The sequence below is a fragment of the Pseudophryne corroboree genome, chromosome 5, assembly GCF_028390025.1.
Source record: "Pseudophryne corroboree isolate aPseCor3 chromosome 5, aPseCor3.hap2, whole genome shotgun sequence".
Taxonomy (NCBI): Eukaryota; Metazoa; Chordata; class Amphibia; order Anura; family Myobatrachidae; genus Pseudophryne; species Pseudophryne corroboree.
In genome coordinates this window covers 720756867-720780070 of record NC_086448.1, presented here as the reverse complement: position 1 = coordinate 720780070, position 23204 = coordinate 720756867, and the positions used below count along the sequence as shown (strand labels likewise).

At 46.3% G+C, this 23204-nt stretch overlaps 1 protein-coding gene across 2 annotated transcripts in view; it reads left to right on the top strand.

The window, feature by feature from the left end:
- The window catches only part of LOC134928346 (CAP-Gly domain-containing linker protein 1-like), a 147616-nt gene that overhangs the window by 72881 nt on the left and 51531 nt on the right, over positions 1 to 23204 (top strand). Inside the window, exons 5-7 of one of the 2 annotated variants that reach the window (XM_063923985.1) lie at positions 228 to 342; positions 3154 to 3338; positions 10812 to 10966. In XM_063923985.1, the coding sequence (XP_063780055.1) occupies positions 228 to 342; positions 3154 to 3338; positions 10812 to 10966 (455 nt within the window). Of the gene's footprint in view, positions 1 to 227; positions 343 to 1914; positions 2024 to 3153; positions 3339 to 10811; positions 10967 to 23204 lie in introns of those variants that run through there. The other variant, XM_063923986.1, reaches the window with a different exon arrangement.

Here is a 23204-nt window from a genome sequence, read left to right as displayed (position 1 = left end):
TCCCCTGAAAACACCGCTCACACATCCTCTCCCCAGTGTTATCACTGAGCACATTGCTTTACATATACATTATACACATTCCTATAGCTCAGGCCTGGCTGTGCCATTGCTATATAGAGAACACTGCAGGTCATGGTGGCATTTGCAGTTCACCTGGAGAGCCATGTGTTACATAGGTGCTTCATAGTAATGCTGAAAATACTTGATCTGCTGTGTCTATATTTTAGAGCTTGCAGTCTCAGATAAACATCATGCAGGTGGAACTGAGTATGAAAGAGACCAGTATGTGCGCTGTGAGGGGAGAGGTGGAGGCTCTACGCAGACACCTGCAGGATGTCTCAGGTATTCTCACTATGCAGCTGGAGAACTCTTTGTTTATCCTCCTCTGTCTTTGTCTTAAATGGTGGGTGTGCCCTGAATATACACTGAATGTCTGATCGGGGGTACAAGAACCACCTGCCCTGTCTCAGCCATTGTTTCCGCAGTTTTCACAGACATGAAACAAAATCATACCTCCCAACATGACCCTCTCCAGAAGGGACAGAATGCTCTGCTCTGCTCCTGGACTTCCCTCTTAATGTATGATTGCCCTCACCTGTGCTGAAACACCTTTCTTATCTATTAACCTGTTCAAAACAGGTGCTGGCAATCACAAATTAAGAGGAAAGTCCAGAAGCAGAGCATCGTGTCCCTCTTGGAAAGGGTCATGTTGGGAGGTATGCAAAATGCAGTGTGATAAGGGCAGATTACTGCAGGGACTCCTGTGTTTTCAGGCTTGTTATAATGAACTAACGACCAGTTCAGCATATTCATTCATTATGGACACACAGTCACCTTTTATTTGGAACATTGGGCCTGATTCATGTTTTTAAGTAAAGCAAAAAAAACAAAACTAACATGTCTGGAATAAACCATGTTGCCATGCAAGGGGAGCAAATACAGTTATATTTCTTTCTGTGCAAGGTAAATACTGGCTGCATTTGCATGTAGCCCACAAATGTTAAGACAGCTTTATCTGTGCACTGCAATTTAGATATCAGTTTGAACACACCCCACCCAAATCTAAATCTCTCTGCACATGTTACATCTGCCCCACCTGCAGCATGCCTTTGCCCAGTTGATTGCTTTTTTGCTTTACTTACAAAGATGAATCAGGCCCATAGAACACAGCACATTAGTATATACAGCAGTATACACTTTTGCATTTTTCAATTTTTATTTACCTTTTTTTTTGTTCGTGTTGATTTGAATGAAGAAACAAAGATAAGCACGAGTGAAATAAAGTAAATTAGAAATATTTTAGAAGAAAATTTAAAAAGAGCAGTAAACCCTAAAGAAAACCTGGAAACATGGTGCTGATAAATTAGTTGTGGCCCCGCCCCACATAACATAATACAGCGATTCGCAGCACTACGTTGCAGGTAGCAGGGCGGTGATTATGCAGTACATAGCAAATTGCACCAGCAACGCCCTGCCCACTTTATGGAAGTAGTGGGAGGGATCCGGGAGGATTGGCTACTCTCCCAGGATACCAGAAATTCTGGAAAAGTAGGCAAGTTCAGTTTGACCTTAATAGGGATATTCTGCATATCAGGGACACAGGTGGTTCTCCTCATGTGGATGTAACATGAAGTGCACAGGTGTGTCCAGCTTTTAGTTTTCAGCAGACCAATCCACCCAGCTCTTGCCATCAGACCTTGCTCAATGCTGCATACTGCAAGTACTGTAAGGGAAGAACACTGGGCCTAATTCAGACCTGATCGCACGCAGGCTATTTTTTGCACTGCTGTGACCAGGTGATCTCCGCCTACAGGGGAAGGGGTAATCGCTGTGCAGGGGTGCGATCGGCTGTGCAGTCAGCTGTACAAACAAAAGTTTGTGCAGTTTCTGCACAGCCCAGGACTTAATCAGCTGCTGCGATGATCCAGAATGTTGCTGACGTCAGGAAACGGCCGGGCACGCCTTCGTTTTTCCGGACACTCCCAGAAAATGTTTAGTTGCCGCCCACAAACGCCGTTTCTTCGTAAGATTCGTCGCTGCACGGCGACGGCCGCCGCCGGTGGCCCACGCTCTTGCGCATTTCGGGTCACACGCATGCGCAGTTCAGACCCGATCGCATGGCTGCGAAAAAATGCAGCATGCGATCAGGTCTGAATGACCCCCACTATTCACCTGGAAACTCGGCCTCCCTCTGGCCAACCAGTTCCAGCATTAAATCAATAGCACCCATGTTTAATGATTGTTCCAAGCCAGCCACAATATTAAATTAATAGATTATATGTTTAATAAAAAGCGCGCCAGCAAATCAGACTGCACATTAGATTGCATTCATACTTAATAAATATGGATATTTCCTTCCCTACTGGTCCTGATAACAGTTAATATCATTCATATTTAATGCAAATACCTATGGGGGTTACTCAGAGTTGTTAGCAATTGGGCAAAACCATGTGCACTGCAGATGTAACATGTGCAGAGAGAGTTAGATTTGGGTGGGTTATATTGTTTCCGTGCAGGGTAAATACTGGCTGCTGTATTTTTACACTGCAATTTAAATTTCAGTTTGAACCCCCCCCCCCCCCAACAATCTAATCTCTCTGCACATGTTACATCTGCCCCACCTGCAGTGCAGCATGGCTTTGTCCATTAGTGTGCTTTTTTTGGTTTGCTAACAACTCTGAATAATGCCACTTCAACCAGCCCCAACATCAAATTAATAGCGTTCACATTTAATAAGTATACTGCAGCAGCTACTCATGGGGCATATGCAAGCCTGCCCCCTGGACCACTATAGTGACGCAGCACCTACAGTCAGACATACTCCATGTGTGTGTGTGGCATAGATATTGTGACAAGATGTGTGGCCGTCTGGAGTACATGGCCACACATCTGTTTATAGCCCAAGGATTTGTTTGTAACTTGGCAATGGAGATGGCTGTATGGGAGAGACTGTCTTTGGATGTGTGTAATTACTGAAAGGGAGAAGACTTGAGCTGGTAAAGAGAATTGTTTCTGTGGTCTTACAGAGTAAAAGATCTATCTGCAACATGACAATGTTCTGAGTAAGATAATGAACATGGAGATTTGTAGGTTCCCAAATAAAGATGTCCACGTGTCAGGTAATTAAATGTCCGTATTCTTTCTAACGCTCAGATTCCAATATTCGTGAAAAGAGGGTCTTGGTGGAGGATGTGATACAGCTGAAGAAGTTGGCAGATGTTTCTACACAAGATCTGGCACATAAAGAGGAGGAACAGAAGACCATTCTTCCAGAATTGCACAGTACCATGCACAGGATAAAGGAGAAAGACCGAGACCTCCTCCTCCTGCAGAAACAAGTAATAACGTCTGCCTCCTCACAATAGCACAGTGATTTGTTCTATGTCAGGGCAGGACACTTCTCAGCACACAGGGAGGGTCAGCTCCTCCTGACAATAAAAAGATTCAAGGCCTTGTCTGAGAGGGCGTATAGAGTTGTAGGGAGATTCCATTGGTACCCACTTTTGTAGTACAAACAGCAGAGAGTGCAGCGTATACATTAGCTGCCAGATCTGTCTCTAGTTCGTGCATCTGGTGCTACAGTAATTAGGAGAAAACCAGCCTTATCTGGTGCAAAGGATAGTACGCTGAGCCATTGCTGGTGCCAGGAATATAATGTTGGGCCATGTGACTTAGAGAGCACCAGTATATAGGGGGTTAGCAAACACTGCTAAGGGTCAGATTGCATGCTGAGGGTCACCCAGCATGTGTGGCGCTGCCCTGCGTTGCAGGAGCCCAAATAGAGTACAACCCCTTGCATACGCCACAATGTTTCCGATTGCAGGAAATGCAGGCAATGTCATCGGGCCGCCCCAAAAATAGCCATGACACGCCTGTGTTTCCTGATCCACTCCCCCCCCCCCCCCCCAATGCTGCATCGCTGCCCTGAACACACGCCACCTGTCAATCAAATTGCGATCGCATCCATCCTTTGCAATGTAAATGTCTGTGCTCTGCAAATGCTGCGCTTGCGCAGACGTCCAAAATTGGCCAATCTGCGTTTTCGCAGCCCTAGCATCCACCACTGAAGGCCCATAATGCAGTGACGTGCGGTGAGGAAAATGGCTGGACAAAACTCTGGAGTATACTGGAGTATGACCGTAGAGGCTCTGCCTCACCTGCCCGCACAGCACTGATATAATGAAGGGGATCCTAATACAAGCAAGTTATGAACATTGACTTGAAATAAAAGGTAGACATGGCCCAGGCCAAGGGAGTTGTGGGGAACACAAATATAATGTAGCCAATGACTGTTAGATTAGAGGTATAGCTGTAGGCGTGGAAACAGCGTGTGCGGTGCACACGGGCCCCTGGGTCCAGGGGGGCCCACTCCGCACACACCGCACCCATATATTCTACTTACCCCACCAGATTCTGGCAGCGGCCATGCACTATGGATAGAAATCACTTGGAGAATCGCCACCGTGGCCATTTCCTAGTGGTTTGCGCATGGGCACTGGAGATGCCCCTGAGAACAAGGTGCGGGTGCCATGTTCCCGGAGATCTGCGCATGCGCAGTAGACGGAGAGGGCCTGCAATGGAGGCTACACGCGGGTCCTCTCCTCTCTTAAATCGCCCCTGGGAAACTCTTTGTGACTAAAGTAAGACAGAGCATTATCACTCATCAGTATTGAAGCCATTGGCCTTTCTATAGAGGTGGCGTAGTATGACTGTGGAAGCCAGATGCAGGATAGATTCATTTTACCCCCTTTCCATTGCCGCTAAAAGCCGGGTTATTGCCGTGATTTGATTATAAGGGCTGTAACCCAAACATAACCCCCATAACTTGCTCATTTGTAACACAGTGGCATATTGACCCCTCCTCTTAAAACGGCCTGTCTGCAACCTCATACTCTCTGTTTCTCCGGCCTCATGCTTCCTTTGTAGACTTCTAGCACCATGCCCCCCACGTCTTTCCAGCTTCATGTCACACGTCTCTCTGGCCTTATACCGCCCTATGTATTGTCTATCCAGCCTTAAGCCCTCCCCCATCTCTCTCATCCCCAGCGCTGTGTCTAGCAGGCAGCCAGTGAGAGCTGGGAGGGGAGGGGGTGGGGCCTTCTAGCAGCTCTCTACTGAGTATGTGCTAGACAGACAATAGCAGCATTATGTGATAGATAATAAATCTTCAGTCTAGCCTATAGACACAACATACTTGATGTTAATGCCACTTTTATTTCTCTAACGTCCTAGTGGATGCTGGGAACTCCGTAAGGACCATGGGGAATAGCGGGCTCCGAAGGAGGCTGGGCACTCTAGAAAGATTTATGACTACCTGGTGTGCACTGGCTCCTCCCACTATGACCCTCCTCCAAGCCTCAGTTAGATCTTGTGCCCGGCCGAGGTTGGATGCAACTAGGGGCTCTCCTGAGCCCTTAGAAAGAAAGTATAGATTTAGGTTTTTTTATTTTCAGTGAGACCTGCTGGCAACAGGCTCACTGCAGCGAGAAACTAAGGGGAGAAGAAGCGAACTCGCCTGCTTGCAGCCGGATTGGGCTTCTTAGGCTACTGGACACCATTAGCTCCAGAGGGATCGACCGCAGGCCCAGTCCTTGGTGTTCGGTCCCGGAGCCGCGCCGCCGTCCCCCTTACAGAGCCAGAAGCAAGAAGAGGTCCGGAAAAACGGCGGCAGAAGACATCAGTCTTCACCAAGGTAGCGCACAGCACTGCAGCTGTGCGCCATTGCTCCTCATGCACACCACACACTCCGGTCACTGAGGGTGCAGGGCGCTGGGGGGGGGCGCCCTGAGCAGCAATATAAACACCTTGGCTGGCAAAAATACATCACATATAACCCCCAGGGCTATATGGATGTATATTAACCCCTGCCAGATTCCATAAAAATGCGGGAGAAAAGTCCGCGAAAAAGGGGCGGAGCCTATCTCCTCAGCACACTGGCGCCATTTTTCCCTCACATCTCCGTTGGAGGGAAGCTCCCTGGCTCTCCCCTGCAGTCTACACTACAGAACAGGGTTAAAACAGAGAGGGGGGGCACTAAATTTAGGCGCAGTATAAATTATATAAAAGCAGCTATAGGGGACATAACTCAGTTAGTCCCTGCATTATATAGCGCTCTGGTGTGTGCTGGCATACTCTCACTCTGTCCCCCCAAAGGGCTTTTGTGGGTCCTGTCCTCATTGGAGCATTCCTTGTGTGTGTGCGGTGTGTCGGTACGGCTGTGTCGACATGTTTGATGAGGAGACTTATGTGGAGGCGGAGCAGATGCCGATAAATGAGATGTCGCCCCTGTGGGCCGACACCAGAGTGGATGGATAGGTGGAAGGTATTAACCGACAGTGTCAACTCCTTACATAAAAGGCTGGATGACGTAACAGCTATGGGACAGCCGGCTTCTCAGCCCGCGCCTGCCCAGACGTCTCAAAGGCCATCAACGCTCCCTCAGATGGCAGACACAGATGTCGACACGGAGTCTGACTCCAGTGTCGACGAGGTTGAGACATATACACAATCCACTAGGAACATCCGTTACATGATCCCGGCAATATAAAATGTGTTACACATTTCTGACATTAACCCAAGTACCACTAAAAACAAAGGGTTTTATGTGTGGGGAGAAAAAGCAGGCAGTGTTTTGTTCCCCCATCAAATGAGTGAATGAAGTGTGAAAAAGCGTGGGTTTCCCCGATAAGAAACTGGTAATTTCTAACAAGTTACTGATGGCGTACCCTTTCCCGCCAGAGGATAAGTTACGCTGGGAGATATCCCCTAGGGTGGATAAGGCGCTCACACGTTTGTCAAGGTGGCACTGCCGTCTTAGGATACGGCCACTTTGAAGGTACCTGCTGATAAATAGCAGGAGGCTATCCTGAAGTCTGTAATTACACACTCAGATACTAGACTGAGACCTGCAGACTGCTGCAGCGTGGTCTGTACCCCTTTCAAACAGGGATACTATTTTGCGAACATAAGACGTCGTCTTATATATGAGGGATGCACAGAGGAATATTTTGCCGGCTGGCATCCTGAATTATTGCAATGTCCATTCTGTCAGGAGGGTATTGGAGACCCAACACTGGACAGGTGATGCTGACTTTAAAAGGCACACAGAGCCTTATAAGGGTGAGGAATTGGTTGGGGATGGTCTCTGGGACCTCGTATCCACAGCAACAGCTGGGATGAAAATATTTTACCTCAGGTTTCCTCACAGCCTAAGAAACGCACTGTATTATCAGATACAGTCCTTTCGGCTTCAAAAAAGCAGGCGGGTCAAACGAGGGAAGAGGGAAAAAGCTGCACCAGCAGCCAGTTCCCAGAATCAAAATTCTTCCCCTGCTTCCTCTGAGTCCACCGCATGACGCGGGGGCTCCACAGGCGTAGCCAGGTACGGTGGGGGGCCGCCTCAAAAATGTCAGCGATCAGTGGGCTCGCTCACAGGTGGATCCCTGGATCCTTCAAGTAGTATCTCAGGGGTACAAGCTGTAAGTCGAGGCGTCTCCCCCCCGCCGTTTACTCAAATCTGCCTTGCCGACAACTCCCTCAGGCAGGGAGGCTGTGCTAGAGGCAATTCACAAGCTGTATTCCCAGCAGGTGATAGTCAAGGTGCCCCTACTTCAACAAGGACGGGGTTACTATTCCACACTGTTTGTGGTACCGAAACCAGCCGGTTCGGTGAGACCCTTTTTAAAATGGAAATCCTTGAACACTTACATAACAAAGTTCAAGATGGAATCGCTCAGGGCGGTTATTGCAAGCCTGGACGAGGGGGATTACATGGTATCCCTGGACATCAAGGATGCTTACCTGCATGTCCCTATTTATACTACCGTTTGGACTGTCCACGGCACCGAGGGTGTTTACCAAGGTAATGGCAGAAATGATGATACTCCTTCAAAAAAAAAAAGGGAGTTTTTTTATTTATCCCATACTTGGACGATCTCCTTATAAAGGCAAGGTCCAGGGAGCAGTTACTGGTCGGAGTAGCACTATCTCAGGAGGTGCTACAACAGCATGGCTGGATTCTGAACATTCCAAAGTCACAGCTGGTTCCTTCCACTCGCTTACTGTTCCTGGGGATGATTTTGGACACAGAACAGAAAAAAGTGTTTCTCCCGCAGGAGAAAGCCAAGGAGCTGTCATCTCTAGTCAGAGACCTCCTAAAACCAAAAAGGGTATCGGTGCATCGTTGCACACGAGTCCTGGGAAAAATGGTGGCTTCATACGAAGCAATTCCATTCGGCAGGTTCCATGCGAGGACCTTCCAGTGAGACCTCTTAGATAAGTGGTCGGGATCGCATCTTCAAATGCATCAAATGATAACCCTGTCTCCAAGGACCAGGGTGTCTCTACTGTGGTGGATGCAGGGTGCTCATCTTCTAGAGGGCCACAGTTTCGGCATACAGGACTGGGTCCTGGTGACCACGGATGCCAGCCTTCAAGGCTGGGGAGCAGTCACACAGGGAAGAAACTTCCAGGGCCTATGGTCAAGTCAGGAGACTTCCCTACATATAAATTCTGGAACTGAGGGCCATTTACAATGCCCTAAGTCAGGCAAGACCCCTGCTTCAAAACCAGCCGGTACTGATACAGTCAGACAACATCACGGCAGTCGCCCATGTGACCCGACAGGGCGGCACAAGAAGCAGGATGGCAATGGCAGAAGCCACAAGGATTCTCCGATGGGCGGAAAATCACGTACTAGCACTGTCAGCAGTGTTCATTCCGGGAGTGGACAACTGGGAAGCAGACTTCCTCAGCAGACACGACCTACACCCGGGAGAGTGGGGACTTCATCCAGAAGTCTTCCTGCTGTTGGTAAACCGTTGGGAAAGGCCACAGGTGGACATGATGGCGTCCCACCTCAACAAAAAGCTAAAGAGATATTGCGCCAGGTCAAGGGACCCTCAGGCGATAGCTGTGGACGCTCTAGTGACACCGTGGGTGTACCAGTCGGTTTATGTGTTCCCTACTCTGCCTCTCATACCAAAGGTACTGAGAATAATAAGATGGCGAGGAGTAAGAACGATACTCGTAGTTCCGGATTGGCCAAGAAGGGCTTGGTACCCGGAACTTCAGGAAATGATATCAGGGGACCCATGGCCTCTGCCGCTCAGACAGGACCTGCTTCAGCAGGGGCCCTGTCTGTTCCAAGACTTACCGCGGCTGCGTTTTACGGCATGGCGATTGAGCGCCGGATCCTGAAGGAAAAAGGTATTCCGGAAGAAGTCATTCCTGCGCTTATTAAAGCCAGGAAAGATGTTACGGCAAAGCATTATCACCGCATGTGGCGGAAATATGTTGCATGGTGCGAGGCCAAAAAGGCCCCAACAGAGGAATTTCCACTAGGTCGATTTCTACATTTCCTGCAAGCAGGAGTGAATATGGGCCTAAGTCTAGGCTCCATTAAAGTACAGATCTCGGCTCTGTCGATTTTCTTTCAAAAAGAATTAGCTTCAGTACCTGAAGTTCAGACATTGTGAAAGGAGTGCTGCATATTCAGCCCCCGTTTGTGCCCCCTGTGGCACCTTGGGATCTCAACGTGGTGTTGAGTTTTCTTAAAATCACATTGGTTTGAGCCACTAAAAACCGTGGATCTAAAATATCTCACGTGGAAAGTGGTCATGTTATTGGCCTTGGCTTCAGCCAGGCGAGTGTCAGAATTGGCGGCTTTATCATGTAAAAGCCCTTATCTGATTTTCCATATGGATAGGGCAGAATTGAGGACTCGTCCCCAATTTCTTCCTAAGGTGGTGTCGGCGTTTCACCTGAACCAGCCTATTGTGGTGCCGGCGGCTACTAGTGAATTGGAGGACTCCAAGTTGCTAGACGTTGTCAGGGCCCTGAAAATATATGTTTCCAGGACGGCTGGAGTCAGAAACTCTGACTCGCTGTTTATCCTGTATGCACCCAACAAGCTGGGTGCTCCTGCTTCTAAGCAGTCTATTGCTCGCTGGATTTGTAGTACAATTCAGCTTGCACATTCTGTGGCAGGCATACCACAGCCAAAATCTGTAAATGCCCATTCCACAAGGAAGGTGGGCTCATCTTGGGCGGCTGCCCGAGGGGTCTCGGCTTTACAACTTTGCCGAGCAGCTACTTGGTCAGGGGCAAACACGTTTGCAAAATTCTACAAATTTGATACCCTGGCTGAGGAGGACCTGGAGTTCTCTCATTCGGTGCTACAGAGTCATCCGCACTCTCCCGCCCGTTTGGGAGCTTTGGTATAATCCCCATGGTCCTTACGGAGTTCCCAGCATCCACTAGGACGTTAGAGAAAATAAGAACTTACTCACCGGTAATTCTATTTCTCGTAGTCCGTAGTGGATGCTGGGCGCCCATCCCAAGTGCAGATTGTCTGCAATACTTGTAAATAGTTATTGTTAACTAAAGGGTTATTGTTGAGCCATCTGTTGAGAGGCTCAGTTGTTTTCATACTGTCAAACTGGATATAGTATCACGAGTTGTACGGTGTGATTGGTGTGGCTGGTAAGAGTCTTACCCGGGATTCTAAATCCTTCCTTATTATGTCTGCTCGTCCGGGCACAGTGTCCTAACTGAGGCTTGGAGGAGGGTCATAGTGGGAGGAGCCAGTGCACACCAGGTAGTCATAAATCTTTCTAGAGTGCCCAGCCTCCTTCGGAGCCCGCTATTCCCCATGGTCCTTACGGAGTTCCCAGCATCCACTACGGACTACGAGAAATAGAATTACCGGTGAGTAAATTCTTATTTTCATGCTACTGAAGACTATGATACAAGTAATAGCTAGGTTTAGATGGTTCAGTGTGTTCTGAATTTAGTGTTCCCATTATGACCAGCTCCAGGCACAAAAGACGCAGCATGAAGCTGTGGAGGCACAACTGGCAGAGAAGCGGTCGGAATGCCTAACTATACAAGCCGCAACACATCAGCTAGAGGAACAGTACGTCGCCACTGCACAGTCTGTTCAGGAGCGGATTGTTACCGAGCTCCGGTATGTACATTGCAAACGGACCTTATGATGCTAAATGGCCTACTTTTTGATCCTGATGTATTATATGGGTGGTCTTCAGTATGCCGACCGCCGGCATACCATACTACACCCGTATTATATTAATGGCAACAGTGACTGGACGCACAAATGACTGCAATGTCAGCTACTGTAATTATAAAGACCTCAGATTCCCTGCATGCATATCCAGATTGAAGGGGGGGGGGGGGGGGCATAATGCACCCCAGGGCCCCCCCCAGGTGGAGCACACTGACATCACTAGCCTTTCCCCTTATGCAACAGCAGAACCTGGCACCAAGCAGCCAGAATGCGGGCAGAACCATATGCAGTGCAGGCAAGGACACAGGAGTATCAGTTTTCATGAGATACCGACAGAGCTTTCAAACCAGAGGAGAGATGGAGAGAGCTGTAAGTAACCTAGGGATTCCAGCTTCTCCTCCTCCCCAACTGGGTCCTGTGTAATCTGTTATCTAATGAAGGTCTAGACACACACACACACACACACACACTTCTCCAGAGTCCTGTCCCAGTGTGTAAGTAGTACAGAGGCTGCTGCTATTCTTGCAGGTGACAAGATAAATTATAGATTTTATATGAACAATGTGTATTTTAAGGTTGTTTAAGTTGTCTTTGTTCCACTACAATAAAATGTTATAAAATAGTTGTTTTCAATTAGGTGGAGCTATAAACAGTACTCGGGCATTATTAAACTATTAGTTTAAATCTAATTACACCATTGGTTTAAATTTAATATACAAAATCCATACATCCCAACATGACCCATTGACGTGCATCTATAACCTTAACCCCACAATGCTCTTTACCAAGATTTCCTTCTTAATTTATGATTGCAGCCACCCGTGTTGAAATACCTTTCTTATCAAATTAAATAGTTCAACACAGGTGACACCACATATATTAAGAGGGAAGTCCAGGTGGAGAGCATTTTTGTCCCTGTGTCAAAGTCAGAAAAATATCCCTATACACGCTGCCATATTTGCACCTCACGCTGGTCCGCGCTGCGCATGCGTGCGCTTTCCCGTGATAGCGCATACCCGCTGATGCGTGCACCCGCTCGCATCGGTATGCGTATTTACGGTAAAGAGTATGTAGTCGTAGCGTGCGACCCAATCGTTACATATTTTCACAATTAATGTAGTTTGTAGACCATGATCCCTTTGATAGATTCTGAAAGTTTGGTTAATATGGAATGTCCCTGAGCGGAGGAATCCCTCTTTGTATTGTGCTAAGGGTCTAACAGGAATCATACAGCAGTGTTTGGTACCCATCGGAAGAGTATTTAAATAGCAATATTCCGGTGTTGGTTTGGAGCGTATTAATCGCTCGTGCGGATAGTTATGGACATAAGAAGTTTATGTCCATTTCTATTATTTACTCATACTCAGGTATGCGGCGGGAAACCTAGTTTCCCACCCACCTGAGCCGTTTGAAATCGTCACAGCCCACCTGTATGAATCACCCTATGACCTTTTGTTATAGTACGAAGCCGAATTCCTGCGTCCAATGGACAATGAGGTTGTAGGGACCATTAGATTGCATTGTGTGAGTAGCATAAAAGACGGGCCTGTGGCATCCAGCTTTCACTTCTCATCAAACGGTTCTCATTGCTGATAATCGGGAAGCTGGATGTCCAGAAGCGCATGCGATCATACCCTTTGTGCGTAAGTTTTTCTCCGTAATCATATTGTCTTACTGTGAGCCAATCTCTCTCTCTCTCCGTCTCTCTCTCTCTCTCTCTCTCTCTCTCCATTCTCTTTCTCTCGTATCTCCCATTGACTAGTATTGTATTGTATTAGATTGGTATTGTATTGTATTTCTAGTGTAGCTATTTTGGTTAGGAAGTCTCTGTTATATTGTAGTGTATCATTTGTACTGTGATTCTTTTTGCAAGTATAATAGTTATAATACAGATAATAGGCTTTGGACCCTAAACCAGTATCTGTGTATTTCCTATAGTTTTAAGTGTTCACTTGAGCGTCGGTGACGCTCAAGCAGCTTTGTAGTTAGTCAGGTTACACAAGGTTGCACTTACACCCTGTATTCACATTAAGGTATTCTGTGTATTTCATTGATAAAAGGTTTAGACATAAAGGTATAGCGTTGTGAGCGTCTGCGCCGCTGGTGATCTCCTCGTGGTCTCGAGCGTCCGCTACGCCGTAGCGAATCATTACTCTAGTCATCGCCAATAACGTGTTGTCCTGTGATCACTGGGCCGTGAGCGAACGTGACGCTTGAGCGTCTCGCCTTCGGCTGAGCGATCGTTACGCAACCAGCGTACCCTTACGGTACTTCTTAAGTAAACAGCGTACAGTGTTCTTAGACCTCATAAAGGGTTGTTTATACGACAAAGGAATTTAACATTGTCAATTGGGGGACTCGTCCTGTCCTTCTCATATCTGCACTAGGTGGATCAGCAGACATTATCCCCCAGCAAAGGGTGGGAGGTTGTCTCGCAGTGCTGACGGGATAAGCGTCTGCTTCACTTAGATAAAGAGTGCTGAAGGAATCCGGGAACCGGAGGTAAGAACAAAACGCTAGTGTTTTTTTTTTTTTTAAACTGTTTATTTTTCTTCTGTCTTGCGTATATACGCACGCATACATATATATATCTGCATTTCTTTTCCATCTGTGTATTTCATAAATTTCGTATATCACTATTCCTGTTTGCCAATTTTTATAGTTGATAGAAAAGTGCCAAAAGAGATTTGCTGTTATTTCATAGTTTAAGAATAGAGGTAATAGTTAAAAGTGTAGACAAACACACAGGTTTGCCTGGGAGATAAGGCAAAGCCAGTGGGGTACGCGGTAGATGATCAGGGATCATTTACATTGATAAAAGTATATTGTGTTACGGTGGATCTTTGTTTTGCGTACACGTGTCTCTAACAAAGACTAGCGTACGCAATCCAAAGGCCGACGCACGCAGCGTTCATTACGCAACGTAGCGTCCGGTTACGCCCACGTAGCTCAAGTCACGATAAGCGATAATTAGCGCAAAGCGGTAGATAACGCGACGCGGTAAATAACGCAAATCTATTTTTGGAAAATTTGAAATTTAGTTTAACAGATCCTGCTCCTAATTGGTAACACAGCTGGGCTAAAGAAAATTTCTGCGCAGAAATAGAAATAGAAGCAAAAGTGTACATGTGTTGAGTGAGTGTGTTTTTTATTACATAAGCTATATAACTTAGAGGTTGAACCAAAAGGAAAGTCGGGTACTCGTCAAGGAACATACGTGTAAGTGACATATACGGTGGCTAGGGAGGCATCCTTGGTTAAATAAAATATGAGCATTAGAGTATAGCGGATCACAAGGTAACAAGGCCAGGAGGTCACAAGGTAACAAGACCAGGAGGTCATAAGGTACAAGAAGGTCCGCTATAAAGGTACAAGAAGCACAACCCCGGGGGTTGGTGCTAAAACCCATATAGGCCATTGGAAGCTCTGGCTGAAGGAATTCGCAGCCGCAATTTTCGATTCCATTGATCTCTCAGTACATAACAGGTAGTGCTTATGTACTGAACGATTGTACCGCACGTAATTGTGTGCAGTAGTTAGTAATCTGACCTAATACCATTAGAGTAAAGTGGTCACAAACGCTATTTGTACATTCTGACGTGATTTGTGTAATTTTTTATTTTTAAAGGGAAGTTCGCTGGTCACTCAGGAACTATCTAACAACCTCACCTTTACTGGAAAGAGTAAGTGTCCTGCGGGTAACCCTCATATGTTCCAGTAAATAAAGGTTCACAGGGGCCCTGAGTTGGGTACAACAGCTCTGGATACAGTGATTGCAGTACTGGCCAACGTGGGCGAGAAGTGAGTGGGGTACTTGGTAAACCGCCACCGCCAGCCTGCCCAGGACATCTTGGTTTGTTTGTAAGGGTTCGCTGAAAACCTTGATATAAAGATCAAAGGAGTAGTAAGCAACACCTGCAGATTATGGGGGCCAATTGTTCAGGTAGGGGGCGATCAACCTCGGTTCGGGTTGATTCAGAGAACCGACCAGTCGGGTCGGCAAGATACATCATGTGTGAAAAATACGGAAGTCACACAGAGGTTTTATGTGATGAATGGGAGAGAATGACTGTACAAGACAGGGAGAAGTTCCCAAGAATAGGTAGCTTCAGTCCAGAAGTGTTACAAAATTTAAGGAGGAGGATATGTCTCATAAAATCAACAAAGAGACGAATTCAGCATCATGATTATTTACAGTTGTGGCAACAGGAAGGTGAGATACAGAGAGGTTTGGCTCTGGCGGCGGGATCTGGGGCAACCAGGAAACTGATAGCCACAGCCCCACCACCACCATACATAGCAGGAGAGGAGTTGATTACGGAGAGAAACGCACTGGGTTGTAAAACACAAACACTTAGTAACCCTGTAAATGTTAATGATGTTAACCAAGTAACTCATGCAAGTATTAACCCGTGCAAGTTGTACCCTGTTTTGAACTTTCCTCAGGAGTGTGATCAAGAAGACGATCCAGCAACAATTTCAGCTCTCTCTCTAGCGGCCACCATAGCAGAGACCACAGTAGGCACAGCAACACCCACGAGATTAGCGAAGGCCCCTAGCGGAGGGATAGGTGAGGTCGTGTCAACGGGTAAGTACGGCACCATGCATTATACTGAAACAATTTCACCACAAGTTGTAGAATCTACACAGAATGAGGTTGTTAGAGTTAACCCTGTTAGAGTAATAGCAGTTCCCAATGGGAAAACAGATGTATCAGGAGCCACTCCCATAAGGAACATTGCCATGTACACTCCATTTTCCCGAATGGAATTAAGGACAATAGTGTCCGAATTTCCTGACCCCAGGAAAGACTTAGTTGCTAGCCAAAAATACATCAGGGATCTAGGTAACACTGTAGAACCCAACAACAAGGATTGGCAGATACTGCTAAGAGCTTGTTTACCTTCAAATGTCGACTCAGTTCAATTCTTAGCCGATTGTGGACTAGATAAAGATGTACCACTTTCAGATGTATACAACAAAGATAACGTAAAAAGGATAAATTTACAGCTAAAGGAGTATTTCCCAGCTGTTGTTAAATGGAACAAAATATTCTCCATTAGACAAAAAGAGTCCGAAACGGCAACAGAATATTTTCATCGGGCACTATTAGAAATGGCAAAGTACACTGGAATAGAAGACATTAGGACCAACCCAAACCACCAAGAAGTAGCAGTATCTGTACTGATGGATGGTTTAAAGGAAACATTAAAGACTAGGGTTCAGACCACGCAACCATGTTGGCGAGGTCTGTCGGTGTCCACATTGAGAGAGGCTGCTATTGATCACGACAGAAACATCACTAGACACAGGGAGTCGCAAAGTGATAAGTTGATGGCAGTAAGTATACAGGCGCTGACCACAAGGCAGCCTGCGTATGTACCACCGAATCCTGTGGGTAAGTCAAGTGTAATAACATGTTTTTCTTGTAACAAACAGGGACACTATGCACGAGACTGTAGAACAAAGAGTGTACAAAGATCTTTTCAACCCCCTAGACAACGACACGACACACGACATTGGGAGCAGGGTCCACAGAGGCGGAGGTTTGAGCCACATACAGGGGAAACAAAAAGATACCCCCCGAACAGAGATTGGCATGCCTCTGGTAGTTCCCAGCTAACTCCCCCACAAGTAGTTGCTGCCAACGGGATTCAGGGAGGTCAGCATACCCAATAGGGGTGTGGCCATACCTGTAATCTGCAGCCAGTGAAATTGATTGCCAGTCTTGGAAGTGAACCAGAGATTGCAATCAATGTAGCTGGTAAAACCTTAAACTTTCTTGTAGACACAGGGGCGGCCAAGTCAGTGATAAATTCGACAGTGGGCATGAGAACCACTGATAGGACAGTTCCAGCCATGGGAGTAACCGGAGTAGTCCAGCACTACCCTGTTAGCAAACCAGCCGAGATTACAATAGGGCCTTTGCATACCAAGCATTCATTTTTGCTAGCTGCATCGGCACCAACCAATCTCCTGGGAAGAGACTTACTATGTAAAATGGGTTGCGTCATTTATTGTACTCCTGAAGGTGTATTCTTGGACATTCCTGAGAATCACGCTCAGGAAGTACGAGACATGTTAGACTCCCCATCAAAATTAATGTCACATCCCATTATGACAAATAGGAATCCATCCCAAATAGAAGAGATGACATCTCAGATACCAGAGTCACTTTGGACAAAAGATGGACAGGACACTGGATTAATGGCAAACGTAGCTCCAGTAGTTGTACAAGTAAAAGATGGTAGGATAGCTCCAAAAATCCCACAGTATCCTCTGAAGCCAGAGGTGGAGTTAGGAGTTTTCCCAGTAATAGAGCGCTTGCTACAACAGGGCATTCTAGTAAGAACGTCCAGCACAGCAAATAGTCCCATCTTCCCTGTTAAAAAGAGTGGGGGGAGGGGTTACAGGCTAGTGCAGGATCTAAGGGGGATTAACAAAATAGTTGAGAGTCAGTTCCCCGTAGTGCCAAATCCAGCTGTCATCCTAATGCAAATTCCTCCCACTGCCAAATTTTTCACTGTTATTGACCTCTGCTCCGCATTCTTTTCGGTACCTCTGCACCCTGACAGCCAATATTTGTTTGCATTCACATACAGAGGAGTCCAATACACGTGGACTCGGTTACCCCAAGGTTTCATAGACAGTCCAAGTATATTTTCTCAGGCTTTGCATGATTGTTTACAGTCTTTCCAACCGGAGGGTGGATCAGTATTGATACAGTATGTAGATGATTTACTACTGTGTTCAGATTCGCTGGAAACTTCCCTGAAGGATACGAAACAGCTCCTGTTTCATCTTTCAGACACAGGACATAAGGTTTCCAAAGACAAGTTGCAATTATGCCAACCTAAGGTAAAATATTTAGGACACTGTCTAACACAAGGACTGAGACACCTGACCGCTGATAGAATCCAAGCCATTAGAGACATGACACTGCCACAAACCCAGCAACAGATCAGGACGTTTTTAGGAATGTGTGGGTATTGCCGTAATTGGATCCCAGGGTTTTCCATATTGGCGTTACCTTTGCAGGAAATGGTCTCCTCAAACAAACCTGATAGGATCTCGCATACAGACGAATCCGAAACAGCATTTGAGAGACTCAAACAGTGCCTAACGCAGGCACCAGCACTAGGTATGCCAGACTATGGGAAACCCTTTGAACTATACGGAACAGAAAGTGCTGGTTGCGCAGCAGGTGTACTAACCCAAAAACACGGTGATGCCAGCAGGCCAGTTGCATACTACAGCGCTCAGCTAGACACGGTAGCGCGATCCCTCCCCACATGCTTGCGTAGCGTTGCGGCGATAGCATTGCTAGTGACAAAAAGCGAAGATGTCGTGCTAGGCCACAACCTCACAATCCATACACCACATGCAGTATCTGCCTTATTGAATTCTGCCCAAACCAGACACGTCTCATCAGCAAGGTTTACAAGATGGGAATTGGCATTAATGGCCCCAGTAAACATCACCATAAGGAGATGCAGCGCATTAAATCCTGCGACATTTCTCCCAGGTGTGCCTGGTCAGACACAAAGGGTGGAAGGTGAGAGTGGTGGGGAAGGAGAATTTAATACAAAGGAAGACACACATGATTGTATGGAATATTTGACCCAAAATTTTACCGCAAGGCCTGACATCAGTGACAATCCACTGGAAGATGCAGAACTCACGTTCTACACTGACGGTAGTTGTCATAGACAGTCAGACTCGGGAGACTTGTGTACTGGATACGCAGTCGTAGATGACCAAGACACCATAGAAGCGGAACCGCTAGGTCCACCTCACTCAGCCCAGGTTGCTGAACTGGTCGCCCTAACCAGAGCATGTGAATTGGCTAAGGGTAAGTCAGCCAATATCTACACCGATTCTAGATACGCCTTCGGGGTAGTACATGATTTCGGAGCCCTATGGCGCCTCAGAAATTTCATGACGGCAGCTGGTACACCGATAGCGCATGCAGCATATATAAAAAGGCTTCTAACAGCGATACAGGAACCCGACAGAGTGGCTGTCATCAAATGTAAAGCACATACATATAGTCAAGACCCAGTGTCACTTGGTAACAGCCGAGCAGACGAAGCAGCTAAGCTTGCAGCTGCTACCCCCATACAGACAGACACCACACAACTGATGGTATTTAATACCATCAACACACAGAAGTTGTGTGAGATGCAGAATTTGTGTTCCACACAGGAAAGAGCAGTCTGGAAGGCAAAGGGATATGGCCAGGAGTCCTCAGGGCTCTGGACGGATGGACATGGTAAACCAGTGGCCCCCAGAGCATATCTTCCATGTCTGGCTGAGGCAGCTCATGGGTTGACTCATCTAGGCAAGGAGGGAATGTGCAAATTGGTAAGAGCATACTGGTGCGCCCCAGGATTCTCCTCTCATGCGGGTAAAAGAGCAATGTCATGCCTTACCTGTCTGAGAAAGAATATTGGAAAAGCAATACCTACAGAACCATCCCATATCCCACCTGCCGGCGGCCCTTTCCAGGTAATACAAATTGACTTCATTCAATTACCCCCATGTCGAAATTTGAAATATGTACTTGTTTGTATAGATGTTTTCTCGAATTGGGTCGAAGCATTTCCAGCAGCTACAAATACCGCTATGTTTACAGCTAAGAAAATTGTGCAGGAATTTGTATGTAGATATGGTATCCCTAGAATCATTGAAAGTGATAGGGGTACCCATTTTACCGGTGATGTCTTTCAAGGAATGTGTAAATTAATGGGTATTGATAGCAAGCTGCACACTCCGTACCGTCCACAGGCGAGTGCGAAGGTCGAAAGAGTGAACAGCACTATTAAAAATAAATTGAGTAAAGTAATGGCAGAGACAGGATTGACGTGGCCAGAAGCTTTACCCATTGTTTTGTATAGCATCAGAACCACTCCCAGGTCCCCTCTTAACCTGTCCCCTTTTGAAATTCTGTTTGGTCGACAACCGCATGTCATGATTAACCCTCAGGATGATTTGAAATGTAACAATGAAGTAACTGTAAAATACTTGATTAACATGAGTAAGCAGTTGAGGAATCAAAATGATAATCTGAAGTTGGTGATTCCTGATTTACCAGATAGTAATTGTCATGACATTGAACCTGGGGATTATGTAATGATACGAAATTTTCTACGCTCAGGTTGTCTTATTGATAGATGGGAAGGACCATACCAGGTCTTATTGACTAGCACCACAGCATTGAAGGTTGCTGAGAGAGAGACTTGGGTCCATTCATCCCACTGCAAAAAGGTTGCTGATCCAGAGAGGTCCCGTGATAAGGAACAGACGGTAGAGGTTGTATCACTGGAGTGTCTGTTCCAGGAGGACTGAGGCGGCACCTGAGCCTTGAAGACCGAAAGCAGTTGTTGACTCCCTTCCCCCTTTTATTGTTTTTCTCCACTTCCCATCCCCTCTCCCTTAAAATTTCTTTTTCCCCCTTCTCATTCTTCTCTATTTCCTCCTCGAAGATGGACTTGCCCCAAGAGACTGTGATCCGGATTTTGATGTTAACCATGATGTTGACCAGAGCAGTCTGTTCCGGCGAGAGTACCATAGAGGTCGAGAGAGGTTCTGGAATGGGTTCCGATTATGATGATGGAGGCGTAGTTTTCCAAGATCAACCAAACCAACAAGCAAAGGCGAGTATCAGAAAACGATCCGATAGAAGAAATTGTGATGGATTGTTAGCTGAAGAAAACTGTATCTGTAGGCTCTGTGACAATTTGATTGAGGATGGGTGCATAAAGAAATGCCAATCCAGTTTTAATATCCATATGGACCGGCATCCATTGAGTGACTATCACTCCTTAGTGGGTAACGTATTAAACCAAACAGATTGTTGGGTATGCTCTCAAGTACCTCAGGGTCATAGCAAATCAGGGCTAGTACCATTTCCTTTAACGTTAGGGGAGGTACTTGAGCTAAGTGGTGGGAGACCGGTGGACCGGAGGTTTAACATCTCCAGCCCTCCTAGTTTGAAGCTCCACCAATACCATGTGGATAGGTCCCTCTTATGTTTTAATATCTCCAATCCCCGTAAGCCGGGAAATTGGGAAGTGTCATGGAGCAACCTTACCATGACCTTCTCACACAGAGCAGATAGAATGCCTACAGATACAGAGCTTGTACGCCACATAGCCAGTAGAGGAAAATCTTTCCGGTATAGATACACCCTAGGAAATAGAATTACTAGAGTTGGAGAAGTATCACCAGGATACTGTGCACATATCGTACAGTCTGATACGTGCATTAAAAAGCAGATGGAAGAATTAGGGTCAGGAGATTTCACATGGAAGGTTTGTAATATGGTAATGTCCTTCTCCGTCCCATATGTTCTCCCCGATGATGCATATTTCATATGCGGGAGAAAGGCGTACAAGTGGCTTGCCCCAAACTCTGAAGGATTGTGTTATATTGGAAAGGTATTGCCTGAAGTGATGACTGTTACACATGACAAAATGAAGGACATACACCGTGGTGCCCAAGCTCCTTATACTCACACTCATTACGAGCACCGAGATAAAAGACAACTGTCAGAAAGGTTAGAGCATCCGGCCTCTGATCTTATCCATGAATCCACCGGGATTCAGGTTCTGGTAGCGTTAGATTTCACTCGCACCGCTCGGGGAGTGATGAATTATAGATACATTTCCGCACTCGCCAATTTGTTAGATAATATCACTGAAATGTATGATGACACGTTCAGATACACTGGAAGAGAACTTCAAGCTTATAAAACAGAACTAGTTCAGCATAGGATGGTTCTTAATTATCTTACAGCAGTAACAGGCGGATATTGTGTTACATTGGCAACACAGTACGGCATAAAGTGTTGCACGTATATCACAAATAGCACCGAGGATCCGGTAGAGGTCATAGACCAAAAGATGGACGATATTCTCCAATTGAAGTGGGAATTTCGTCGAAAACACAATCTCACCCTTGCCGCTGTAGGTAATGAGCTGACTAGTTGGGTGTCATGGTTGAACCCGCGAAATTGGTTCTCCGGTTTAGGAGACTGGGCTCAAGGAGTCATAATGGATGTTGGAAAGTTTCTCCTATGTATTTTAGGTGTTGTTATATCTATTGGATTGATATTTAGATGCGGGCAGGCTTTAATGAGGTGCAAACAAAGTACAAGAGTGATGAGCTTGAGGAGTGAGGAAACTGTAATTAACCTGGATTTGATTTATGACCCAATGATAGAAACCAGGATGTGATGAAAAATGCGATTATACGGTCCGTTTCTTTCACCTGTTTTTCTGCTTTCTTCCAAGATACAAAGACCCCCTTGGACGAGGAAGTTGACGAGACGCTATACAGACAACAGACAAGCACCAAAGATGAAGTTTTGACAACCTATGATATGGACACTTGATGAACTTTGCCATGGATCCCCAGTTTCCCTAGTATTTTTAAACTCACGCTAGCCCAACATTTTTGTAAATCTGATGGCACTGACAAAGCTATTTGCTCATGCCCAAGGAGCAATACAGCGCAAAGAAGACGACTCTCAACAGATACCGAACAAAACTTCAACAACAGATGTACATTTCCCTGACATAGAATACCACCGCATTTACCGTAATTATGTCTTTTCTTCATTTCTACAACCCTCAGGTAATGACACACATAGTCGATAGGGAATACAGGCACAGATATCAGCAACCACATACTTCCCCCATTCATGTATCATCAACTAAAATGTGCATCCCCATTTTGTTACAACTGAAAGCCGAAATGAGCTCGGTAAAGTTTGACAGCCCATCCACAGACCTGTACCACGGGATAAGAAGGAATTCAAATGTATACTTCGCAATACCTCGAAGCTTGATTTACCACACGTACGGCACGATGATACATGACCCTCCAAACATGGACTCATACACACATGCTTCTGCTTTCTCACTAGGTCATACCCTCTTCACACCTACTCCTCTCTTCTTCCTTACCCAACCATGGAAATGAATTAACCCCTGACTTATATTTTTCTCCTTTTTTTGTTTGTTTTGAAGGTGGCAGTTATTATTGACTGCCAAAGGGTGGACTGTCAAAGTCTGAAAAATATCCCTATACACGCTGCCATATTTGCACCTCACGCTGGTCCGCGCTGCGCATGCGTGCGCTTTCCCGTGATAGCGCATACCCGCTGATGCGTGCACCC